This window comes from Heterodontus francisci, chromosome 1, assembly GCF_036365525.1.
Source record: "Heterodontus francisci isolate sHetFra1 chromosome 1, sHetFra1.hap1, whole genome shotgun sequence".
Classification (NCBI taxonomy): domain Eukaryota; kingdom Metazoa; phylum Chordata; class Chondrichthyes; order Heterodontiformes; family Heterodontidae; genus Heterodontus; species Heterodontus francisci.
In genome coordinates, this window is record NC_090371.1 from 204,397,372 (window position 1) to 204,410,335 (window position 12,964).

Below are 12,964 nucleotides of genomic sequence, written 5' to 3' on the forward strand. Positions count from 1 at the left end.
GCTTTTATAAAATTGTGCTCCCAATGACTTAGGACTTCGCTGTCACACCTTCCATGATTTTCTGATATGCATTCCCAGTGGACTAGCTGTCCATTCACACTGCTATGGAAAGATGGAATGGAAAGGCTTTGAGCATGTGCACTCAGACTGGTGTGATTTATTGCTGATAGTTTCTATTAAATGAAAAGAGATGAGTGCCTGCAGAAAATAGAAAGGCAACTTCTCAATTATCAAAGTTTAAGACAGATTTTGCATTTACTTAATTTGTACACTGGTGCAAAGTAGAACTATTATGTGAAGTCCTCTTGCATGTACTTCCACCAACTTTGGTGCTGCCAAATTGCATGGCACTGTCCGTGTTGTACTGGATATTCTGTAGTGAGGAGGATTACACGTTTGTAATGGAACCTGACTGAGTTTCTGTCCATTTAAATAGATGAGACCGATGGGCTCCATTAGAGGCATTTGATCCTCCCTGTCTGATTTTCCTCTGCACTATACCCATACTGTCCTTTATGCTGAAATACAGTAAGAAGAAAACCTGCTCAAGTATCTACAACATGAAGACCACAGACTACATCCCCTAGCCATTGACTCCATCCCCTTGACTGGCCACCATCTCTGACTGAACCAGACTGTTTCCAACTGTGATGCCCTACTTGACCCTAAGTTAAGCTTCCAATACCACATGCTCGTCTCACCAAGACAGTCTACATCCATCTCCATAAATTCACCTGTTTTGGCCCTACCTCAGCCCATCAACCTCTTTTGTTACCACCAACCTGAACCATTCCAATGCTGTTCTGTCCGGCCTCCTATCTTCCATTGTCCAAAAGTTGAGATCATCCAGAAACACTTTGCCTGTATTCCAACTTGCACTAATGCCTGTTCACTCCTGTGCTCACTGACCTACCTTGGCTCCCGGTCCTCGAATGTCTCCACTTTATATTTTTTATCTTTGTGTTGAAATTGCTCCATGGCCTTGCAACTCCTCCACCCTTTCGAGAACTCTGCATACCTCCAATTGTGGCCTCTTTGTCATCCACCTGGAATGGCTTTAGGATGTTTTACCTATGTTAAAAGTGCTAGATAAATGCAGGTAGTAGTTGCCAGATGGACAATTCATCAATTTTTGCTCTTAGTGTGATGAACTTCCTCACATCTGGAAGTTTTGCATTAAGGTAGCCCATGAGTGGGTCTGATGGGCAAAAAGCCATCTAGAAGTAGACACTTTTTGTCCATCTAACAATCTCTGCCTTTTGTGTTTCTGCTCATTGTTGTCCACGGTTTTTCATTTTTCAGATTACTAGTTTCTTTGTGTTTTCATTGTTTCCCAGAACACCAGGATTTTGTACAAAATTTGAGTCGGGGAAGCAACGATGATTCTCATAATCTCGTCCTGATCTCATATCTCTGTGTTGAATATTGCTCAGCTAATTGGACTGCTCTGCAGTGCTCTTCCAAGAGCATTAATCCCCACTCCAGTAATGTCCATTAATCTTAGAATATCCTAGGTTATCCTCTGTCTGAAACTAACCCATGCAGGTTAATTTCGCTAAAATAAAAGCAAAATACTGAGGATGTTGGAAATCTGAAATAAAAACAAGAAATGCTGGAAATACTCAGCAGGTCTGGCAGCATCTGTGGAGAGAGAAGCAGAGTTAACGTTTCGGGTCAGTTCCAAAGAAGGGTCACTGATCCGAAACATTAACTCTGCTTCTCTCTCCACAGATGCTGCCAGACCTGCTGAGTATTTCCAGCATTTCTTGTTTTTATTTCAGGTTGATTTCACTGCTGTTTCAGCCTTTCTTGATCCTTCTGCTTCAGATTCATTCGGAGACTATCCAGTGATTTCCCAAATTATGTGAGGCTTAGGAATTCAGACCACTCTTCATTAATTCCCAACTAGGATTTAAATTTAATTTTGCCCAAACGTATGATATGTATTATTACTGCCATATGGGAAGTGGTGTGGGTGACCTCTGCTTTTCGCCTCTCAACTGACCGGCGATAGTGTTTTAAAAAATGGTGTTTTAGTCCCTGAGTGTTTTAAGAGTCAAATAAATGGACAAATGATAGGTTTTCTCATAGGTTAAGAAAGAAAGATAAATATTAATTTTTACACAATAACCAAAAAATAATCACTACTTCACATGCACGCGTGCACACATATACACACACACACAAACACCAGAAAGGATAGAGAGTAGAGTGTAACAGGTAATTAGAGTCCAATGGTTGTAAAAGAGTTCGTTGTTTTAAAAAAAAACCTTTAGAAGCTTTTTGGGAGGAAATCTTTCTGCTGTGAATGTTTGTTGTCTTGAAAAGGATGAAGTCTCATAGGCTCCTTGTGGTTAAGCCTCAATCCGAAATCAATGGTTGCCTTAAAGAAGCTTGTGCGACAAAGCAGCTTCCCCAGCACAGGGCCATCAAAGCACTTAGATTAATCATATATCTGCTGCACAACCTCCACCTGTAGTTTATCTTTTGCCTCATTTGTACCCAGCAGTGCTTGTGCCATTATGGTAGAGCAGAAACCTGATCAGAAGACCAGCTTCCATCCATCTTGATTGCTGTGAAACCCTGGGATCCTGAACTGATGAGACCTATCTTTTTTTAAAAAATGGTTTTATTTGAGCTCTGACATTTTTGTAATTAAACAGTATGCCAAGAATCCTGAAAAGTCTGATGGATCACGTCAAGAAGTCCACGAGCCATATTTATGTGATATAGCCATTTATCTGAACAACCTATTTCCATGAAATGTCTGGGTACTTCAGGGCAATCCAAAGCTCCCTGTGATACGGTCTTTCACTCGGGATGACAATCTCTCAAGACTAGTCACAGTGCAGCAAAATGATGCCTTGGACTATAATATCCAAGAGGCTGCTTTCAGGTAAAACTTTATCAGCTCACTTGCCCTCTACCCAGAAATGAGTACACAGCATCTTAAGGGCAAATATCCTACAATCAGGTTCTGTGCTCAGTTTACACACTTCCCACAACCAATTCCACCACACTGATTATGGATAGAGACTTGAATGCTCAGAATCTCTTTTCCAAGTTTGCCAACCCTTATCTTTCTTTCTGCAGTCCTGATACCAGTGTGATAAATCACAAGTATTCAGCACTAAAATAAAAGCAAAATACTGCTGATGCTGGAAATCTGAAATAAAAACAAGAAATCCTGGAAATACTCAGCAGGTCTGACAGCACCTGTGGCCGGAGAAGCAGAATTAATGTTTCAGGACAGTGCGCATGCTTGTGGCCATTTCTTTGGGAATTCCTTTCCCCCTGAGGGAGAAGGAATGAAGTGTTATTCATTGGCTAAGAGTAGAAACAAGAGCACTTGCATTGTAGAAGACCTCAGTGGATCAAAAGAGCCAAGTGTATAGCCATGAGAGTTTCCTGACATGTCAGAAGAGCTGTGTTTTAAGCACTTATGTTTCACATTGAAGAAGTCACAGAACTGTGTCGTCTTATCCAGTAGAACTTTAAAGCCCTTCATGACTGCCTGTGATGATGTAAATCAAAATTGAACACTTATGCTACTAGCTGCTTTTGTTGGGGATGGGAGTGGGGGGGAGGGGAGCAGTGGGCAACAACTTGTAATTGATTGCATTAAACAACCCAAGGCACTTCACAGGAGAGTTATAAAAACATTTGACAGCGCATCACATGAGATATTAGGGCAGACGACCAAAAACTGTCAGAGAAATAAGTTTTGAGGAGCATCTTAAAGGGAGAAAGAGAGATGGGGACGTTTAGGGAGGGAATTCCAGACTTTAGGGCCTTGATGCTCAAGAGGACAGAATTAGAGGAGCGCAGATAGCTTGGAGGGTTTTGGGACTGGAGGAGAATACAGAGATAGGCAGGGACTCGGTCATAAGTGATTTTAAAACAAGGATGAGATCTAAAATTGAGACGTTGCTTAACTGGGAGCCATTGTAGGTCAGCAAGCACAGGGGTGATGGGTGAATGATACTTGCTGCGAGTAAGGACACTGAAAACAGAGTTTTGGATGATGTCAAGTTTATGGAGCGTAGAATGTGGAAGGCTGGTCAGGAGTGCATTGGAATAGTCAAGTCGGGAGGTAACACGGGCATGGACAAGGGGTTCAGCAGCAAATGAGCTAAGGCCGGGACGGAGTTGGGTACTGTTATGGAGGTGGAAATCGGCAGTCTTGGTGATGGTGTGGATATGTGGTCTGAAGTACATCTCTGGGTCAGATCTGACACTAAGGTTGTAAACAGTCTGGTTCAGCCTCAGACAGTTGCCAGGGAGGGGGATGGAGTCAGTGGCTCGGGAATGGAGTGTGTAATGGGGAACAAAAATTTGAAATTATGTTGCTAACCAGCAGCATGTAGATGAGAGATAGGAGGAGGCCAAGGGGCACACCAGAGATAACTGTGCTGGAGTGGGTAGAGAAGTCATAGCAGGTGATACTCTGGCTACACTTAGATAAGAATCGAATCAGGTTAGTGCAGTCCCACCCAACTGGATGACAGTGGCGAGGTACTGGAGGAGGATGGTATGGTCGACTGTGTCAAAAGCTGCAGACAGGTCAATGATATGGATGAAATATGCCAGGTCAGTATTAAGCAGTGCACTGCTGCTTCTAGCGTATAAATGAGGCATAGTTTGCCAGGGCCAACAACTGGACCACATTTCTGAACGATAAAGAACATCAGCTAGGAGCTGAACTTTAATTTTCCTGAATTTCTGAATTCTGTGAAATATAAGGTCTTATCAATGGAACTCATGTAGGCTCCTTCCAACAATGCCATAGCAAATATAAACAGAAGGAGATTCCACTTTGTTAACCCGCAAGCTGTTTGTGACTATTGGAAATGGAGGTAGATTAATTTATCCTACTTCAGTCTACAGGCCCACCTTAAAATGTATTGCTACTAGGAGAGCAGGAACACATTCTGGAGCTCTGACGGATGACACCAGTGTAGAATCCCAAAGCAACAGTGAAAGAAAATAAAATGAGGCACAAGCCTCTACATGGAGCTAATTAGAACACACTATTAGATAGCTCAAATAGTGTTTCCGTTGCGTGGATTGGCCCAGGTGATGCTGCTTTATATCCGTGGAAAGGTATCTTAAGATTATTGTTCTGTGTCAGGTAAGTTGTCAATTGTATGCAAGGTCTAATTCTTTGAGGGTAGAGAAAAATTGAAGAATGAGTATAGTCTTGCCGATTCAGGTTCACTGCCTGCAAGTCCTCTCTAATAGGAATCACAGAGTGATAGCCCACTGTGTTTAGGGACAGTTTGTCGAGGGTGCCAAGGGCTTCTGATTTGGAGGGATGGAGGCTGGGCAGCTTATCCCTTCTCCTGGCCCCACAAGCAAAGTAAATGGCTTACCTGAAATGGGTGCTTCTGACCCCAGATCGTCGTCTTGCTGTGTTCAGCTGGAACAAAAACACAAGTGGCTTCTCCACTCAAGCCAAAGTTAAAATTGCGTTTCGGGGCCATATTGTCATTGGACCTCAATCTGTATATTAAAAGGGCCTTGCTGCCTTTGCTGAAGAAGCAATTAAAATCAAGATCAGCACAAAGAGGCGGGAAATTGACATAAGTCATTTGGGGTCTTCTGTGTTGTTTCCCCTGGGTGGGAAGGGTTAAATTTTTCCGCTTTGCATCGGTAGAATTTAGGAACTCTTTTTTAAATTGCAGTAATTGAAATGGACCAATTATCCAAAGCCTGTGAGAATCCCATTCTAATGATGTGAAAAAAATATTCATTCATCCTGGCCATGTCTGGGAAGATTTATTCAAGGCTACTGTGTGACTTGTCTCTTCATTAGAACATGTTGGTTGAATTATATTTTAAGTGCTCAAAAATGTATATTGTCTTGATCAGCTGGAATGGCTGCTTACCTACTGTATTTTCTTAAATATATTCTTTACTCCCCCTGTTGGCAGGTTACTGCAAGAGATGCAGATAGTGGTCATTTTGGTACCATCCATTATTCTCTTCATGAGGGTTTTAACAACTATGAAAAATCAGACCTCTTCACCGTTGACACCTCTACTGGTCAAGTCTGTACAGCCCAGAATATAGATAGAGACGATGGACCTCCAAGTTATGATCTGTTAGTAACAGCTGAGGATGGGGTAAGTTAAATCTTATATTCATGAATTCTTGGTTCCTCCTAACTCTGAGGAAAACTTTGGATGCCGCCTAATAAGTATTTAGGCCTGGTACTAGTTAGAATCGTTCAGAAACTAGAATTTGTCCTTTTTATATATAATCACAAGAGACATATAAGGCATGAACTGTAAAACTTTTTTGAGGTAATTTTGAAAGTATACTAATTGTTCTCTTGCAACTACTGTTGGCAAGTACAGTAGGGGAGCAGAACACAGAGCTCAGAAGAAAATTTCAAAGTGAGAAAGAAGTTAGGAATAATTTATAGCAGTTCTTTAGCCATGTAGTATGCAAAACAAAATGTATTTTCATTTATTTATGTTTCTCTGTTACAACCTCAGTGAGACTGTGAACGTTAAACCATGTGATATGAACTCCCCAGACCAATTTAAAGAATTGCACAACAATATTTCATGTTTTAAGACTTTTATAATAACTTTAAAAATTCCCATTAACTAAATAGTACTTTGTAAGTAGCTGATACTTCAAATTATAGAGAAACGGTGTTTTCTTCATTTATTAAAACACTTGAAACACTCACACCGCATTTATACATTACACAGTCTTCCTTGAAGTGATATCTTTGCAGCTAGAAGTCCCAAACTCCTCCCAGTTGCAATGGGTTGGATTTCCCAGACCTTCTCAAAGTCAATGTCCTCTTTGCTCACTTCTTCCGAGCGCTTTCGACCTCGACTTCCATGAATAAGGCAATCTCTGCTGACCCCACGGCTGGAATTCTACACTCCCCAAAAGAGACTTAACAAACAAAATGGTTCATTTATATTGTTTGGGAAAAGCCATACCATTATTTTAGTTTGGAGGAAGATCCATAATTAAAGTCTTGTATTTAAATTGGTTTTAATAACAGTGAGTTGCAGCCTCCTGGAGATTGTCTGATTAGGAATGATGGAACTGGACAAATGAATCTTTGACATAGGTTCTGAATTGACAGTTTTTTCCCCTCTTCCAGCAGGCGGTTGGGGAAGGGAAGAAGAAGGGTGGGGATATAGGGATGTCCAGTAAAAGAAATGAAGCAAGGTTGTTTTTCCACTCGTTCTTGGGATGTGGGCAGCACTGGCTAGGCCAGCATTTATAGCCCATCCCTAATTGTCCTTGAGAAGGTGGTGAGCTGCCTTCTTGAACCACTGCAGTCCTTGTGGTGTAGGTCCACCAACAGTGCTGTTAGGAAGAGAGTTCCAGGATTTTGACCCAGTGACAGTGAAGGAACAGTGATATAGTTGCAAGTCAGGATGGTGTGTAGCTTGGAGGGGAACCTCCAGGTGGTAGGCCCAGGCATATGCTGCCCGTGTCCTTCTAGGTGGAAGAGGTCATGGGTTTGAAAGGTGCTGTTGGAGGAGCCTTGGTGAGTTGCTGCAGTGCATCTAGTAGATGGTACACGCTGCTGCCACTGTGTGATGGTGATGAAGGGAGTGAATGTTGAAGGTGGTGGATGGGGTGCCAATCAAGCGGGCTGCTTTGTCCTGGATGGTGCCGAGCTTCTTGACTGTTATTGGAGCCTCACCCATCAAAGCAAGTGGAGAGTATTCTAGCACACTCCTGACTTGCGCCGTGTAGATGGTGGACAGGCATTGGAAGACAGGAGGTGAGTTACTTGCCACAAAATTCCCTATCTCTGACCTGCTCTTGTAGCAACAGTATTTTGCGGCGACTCCAGTTCAGTTCCTGGTCATTGGTAACCCCCCCAGGATGTTGATAGTGTGGGATTGAGCGGTGATAATGCCATTGAACATCAAGCAGGGGATGGTTAGATTCTCTCTTGTTTGACATGGTCATTGCCTGGTACTTGTGTGGCACGAATGTTACTTGCCACTTAACAGCCCAAGCCTGGATAGTGTTCAGGTCTTGATGCATCTGGACACGGGCTGTTTCAGTATCTGAGGAGTCAGTATGGCCTGATGGTCTTTTTTCTTCCTGAGTACAGAACACAAGTTAACACAACACATGTGATGACCTGACTGTTACACTAGTTCTTTAGATCCACCCCAATTGTAGCAATTAATGTTTCACATATCATGGCACAAAGGAAACCACTGGTAGGGTGATCTACAGGCTATATTGGCTGCTTTCGACATCAACCATTTATGAAGACCCTGGCTCACTTACCTGCCAGTGATTGTGGGTACTCGTCTTTTCAGTGTCTGCCTTAATGGGTGGCAGATGTAGAGCTGTGCCATCTTTTGTAAGGACACGTGTGGCTACCATACAGCAGAAAACTGGTACAGGCCGGAACTGCTTTGGTCCTTCGTGACCTGAAACGTAATTGCATCTCATTGCTGGCAGGCTGACTTATGGGGATGTTACTGTGGAGAGACACGGAGGGCAGCCCTCTTCATAAGGACCTCCTGCAGTACCATCTTAACCAGCAGCTATCAAAAGGATTAGGGTGATCCATCATTCATCAATGGACTGAACTCGTGATGGCACCTGTCCCTTCCACTTATAGGGAGGGGTGGGGGTTTGCGAGAGGGCTAAAGTGTTTGAACCTGGAGGGAGTTGGAAAGGGTTAAACGTCTGAATCTCATGGGATGCGATTTGAGGGGTAAAGTTTTTAAGCCTGAGTGAGGGAGATAGAATGTAAAGTTGCTTAACTTTAAGGGTAGGGAGAAGAATATGGTCTAGGAAGCTGAGGTGGAGGTAAAGATGATAAAATGTCTGAGGCGGGGGCATAAATATATAACCCTGGGTAGGGGTTGGAGGGGCTAACTGAATGGGAATGGGCTGGAATGAGTAAATTGTCTGAATCTGTAGTGGGATGTGGAACGGATGATGTGTCTAATTCTTTGGACTGGGGTTTGGTGTGGGAAAAGTGACTGAATCTGTGCATGGTGGGGGCAGGGCGGTCAAAGTGTTTAAACTTTCAGTGGCTGGGGTTTGAAGGGGTAGAGTGTCTGAACCTAGGATAGAGCTAGAGAGGGTAAAAGGTATGAAACTAGGGATGAGTGGGAGGAGCTAAATTGACTGAATACCTATGGGGCTAGCGGGGATAGTGAAATGGCTGCTGAGTGAGGTTTGAATTCCCAATCACAGACGTTGTGGAGAATGCTGAACCTGCCAGTAAAAAGTTGCAGCATCAAGGATTGGGCCAGAAGAGACCCGGGAATTTTTAAAGGTTTCCTTGAGTAGAAGTGATTGTTGTGGCTGTAGAAGAAAATCTTGGGCCTCCCCTGCCCTGACTTCTCTCCCCTTCCGTTGATCATGATTCCCACTTAACATAAAGCTAGGGACTGTTCCTTCAGGTCCCTGGTGCCCTCCTCCCACCAAAATCCTGTTTCCAACAATTGGGAGTTAAAAATCACAGTTTAGCAGAAGTAACGTTGGAAAACTATGGGTGGGGATCCAGTCTTACAGGTCTTCACCTACACCCAGTATTATTATTATTGTTGCAACCTACTAATATGGTGTAGCAGGCATCAGTGACATTAGCTAGAACGCCAGTTTTCACACACATTTATGTAACTGCATGCTGCTGTTAGATTAGTGTCACTTATTTGAACATTTTTTCTATAGGGTGGTTTGAGTGCTCAGTCATTTATCCACGTAGAGCTACAAGATATCAATGATAACCAACCTGTATTCAACCCATTGACGTACGTAACCAGTATCAGCAGCCATTCACAGCCTGGAACAGAGATTATAAATGTGATTGCCTCTGACAGGGATTCTGGAATCAATGGACAGGTGTCATATGAACTTCTAGCTGGAAATTTCTCTTCACAGTTCTCTGTAGACTCTGCCACAGGTATAATAAGTTTATTTCTTTTTATTGGATTTTACAATGTTCATGCTGCAATGTTACAGTAGTAATCAGGTAATTAAATTATGGCAGATTAAACTTCCAGTAAAAACTAAAAAAAGCTTTGTACCAAACCTACTTCTCCATTTTTAAGTCTTTTTCTGTCCATGGCATGTACCAGCTCCTGACTGGAAAAAGTGGGCTTGTGCCAGTGTTGTTATTTAACTAATGGCTAGGAAATTGGTGCTCTACAAATTTGCTTCAGTCTGGAAACTACCTTATCACTGCTTATCGCTGCCCCAACAGCCTAGCTATCATTGAGAATTTGATGTGTATTCCCTAATGTGATTCTGTACCTTTCCATGTTTTGCGTAAAGATTTCTGATCCCTGCCCAGAACAGCTACAGCAAGGTTGTCCAACACAGAGCCTGCGGGCCATGATCTGGTCCGCCAAAGGTTTCCATCTGGCCCATGGCTGTAAACTGTACCCGGGCTGTTCCTCATCTGCCCCGGGGTTCTATGACTGGAGATGAGAAATTCTGCACTGTCAGACCAACTTTTTTTTAAAAAATTGAAGTCAGTTTCACAGCTGACAGATCCTGACATCGCGAACAGCAGTTTCTGAACTTTGGACAGATTTGGAGTTTTCTGGCAGGCTTTTAAAAAAGTCCCAAATCTGTCCGAAGTTCAGAAACTGCTGTTCCTGATGTCAGGACGTGTCAGCTGTGAAACTGACTTGAAATTGTAAAGAAAAAACTGACCAACCATCTGCTGAGCGTTCCAGCTCTCTGCGTCTGTCAAGACAGAGGGGAATGACACAGAGCAAGAGACAGAGAGCACGCGCGTGAGTGAGAGCTAGAGAGAGAGCGCGCGAGAGCACGAGAGCCAGAGAGAGACAGAGATCAAGATCATACCTGACAGAATGACATTTATCCAGAATCCAAACACTGACTACTTGTGCAAGCATAAAAATTGCAGGAATCTCAGTAAATCAGTGACAATATAGGTGACCAGAAAGTAAGTCAAATTAGTCTTCTCATTTAGAGCTTCTTCACAAAAATGCATCTTTTAGTGCCTGTATCTTTCTGAAAATGTCTCATCGGCCCCCCATGTAAGATAAAATTGTTATGTGGTGCCCCCCCACGTGAAAAAGTTAAACAACCCTGAGCTACAGTAATCTTGTTACCTGTGCGATATTAGCCTGTTACTGTTAAACAGGCAGATATCCATTCACCAAAATGAGGAAGCCTATAACATTCTCTGATCCACAACTGTTTTATTGTCAATTCGCAGTTCAGTCCAAATATCAGTTCTCACTTTTCCCTTCAGGGCTAACTCTGTCCAGAGGTAACTCCCTGACTGGGGGGAAAACCCAACCCTTAAATGCAAACTGCAACAAGCATCACCTGCTCTCTATTAATACTGAATTAAGTCCTGTTTCATTAAAGGGACCAGCATTTTCAATAAACAGATTCCCTTTTATGAAAATAATAAAAATTATCCATATTTACAGACAAGAGGTATATAAATAATTCAGATTCTCAAACATTACATAGAGAGATATCCTCCTTCTAGAACCGTCAACAACTTTTCAGTAGAGGCATTCCTCTTGGTGAAAGTTGATGACTAGTATTTACCCATCTTAGCTTAGATATTTCTTTCCTTTCCAACGTTTGCTTTAAACTGGCTTTGTCTATCCTCAGCCTTTTTTCATTTACGCTTATTGTTGAATGTATCCCACAGAGATCGATTATCTATGTAACATTCAATTGGTATTGTCCTTTCAGTCTCTCTCCAAGATCTTGGACAAATAGAATGTCATATCAACAGCATCAACGAGTGCAAGAGTTTCAGTGGCTAGTGTGCTCTTACCCATAGAAAGATTATAGCACAGACGGAGGCCATTCAGCCCATCGTGTCTGTGCTGGCTGAAAAACAACTGCCCAATCTAATTCCACCTTCCCGCACCTGGTCCATAGCCCTGCAGGTTACAGCACTTCAGATGCATCTCCAGGTACATTTTAAAAGAATTGAGGGTTCTGCTTCCACCATTCCTGGCAGTGAATTCCAGACACCCACCACCCTCTGGGTGGAAAAGTTTTTCCTCCTGTCCCCTCTAATCCTTCTGCCAATCACCTGAAATCTGTACCCCCTGGTAATTGACCTCTCTGCTAGGGGAAACAGGTCCTTCCTGTCTACTCTATCTAGGCCTCTTATAATTTTGTACACCTCGATTCAGTCACCCCTAACCTCCTCTGATCTAAGGTAAACAACCTTAGCCTATCCAGTCTTTCCTCATAGCTGCAACCTTCAAGCCCTGGCAACGTTCTAGTAAATCTCCTCTGCACTCTCTCCAGAGCAGCGATGTCCTTTGTGTAATGTGGCAACCAGAACTGTACGCAATACTCCAACTGTGGCCAGACCAGCGTTTTATAAAGCTCCTGCATTACATCCCTGCTTTTGTATTCTATACCTCGGCTAATAAAGGAAAGCATTCCATATGCCTTCTTCACCACTCTATCCACCTGTCCTGCCACCTTAAGGGACCTGTGCACATGCACTCCAAGGTCTGTCACTTCTTCTACCCCTCTCAATATCCTCCTGTTTATTGTGTATTCCCTCACTTTATTTGCCCTCCCCAAAATCATTACCTCACACTTCTCCGGATTGAATTCCATTTGCCACATTTTCGCCCACTCAACCAAACCATTGATATCATTCTGGAATCTACAGCCATCCTCTTCACTATCAACTACACAACCAATTCTTGTGTCTTCAGCAAATTTCCCAATCGTGCATTCCACATTTAAGTCCAAATCATGAACATATACCACAAACAGCAAGGGGCCCAACACTGAGCCCTGTGGAATGCCACTGGAAACAGCTTTCCATGCACAAAAACATCCATTGACTACTACCCTTTGCTTCCTGTCACTGAGGCAATTTTGGATCCAACCTGCCACACTCCCCTGTATCCCATGTGCTTTCATTTTACTGACCAGTCTGCCATGCGGGACCTTGTCACATGCCTTACTAAAATCCATGTAGACC

The 12,964-nt window shown here is 42.9% G+C and overlaps 1 protein-coding gene across 1 annotated transcript in view; it reads left to right on the forward strand.

Annotated features, from left to right (window-relative positions):
• Nucleotides 1–12,964, forward strand: part of dchs2 (dachsous cadherin-related 2) — a 205,687-nt gene that overhangs the window by 33,659 nt on the left and 159,064 nt on the right. Inside the window, exons 2-3 of the mRNA XM_068032733.1 lie at nt 5,934–6,125; nt 9,688–9,919. Of these exons, the coding sequence (XP_067888834.1) occupies nt 5,934–6,125; nt 9,688–9,919 (424 nt within the window). The remainder of the gene's footprint in view (nt 1–5,933; nt 6,126–9,687; nt 9,920–12,964) is intronic.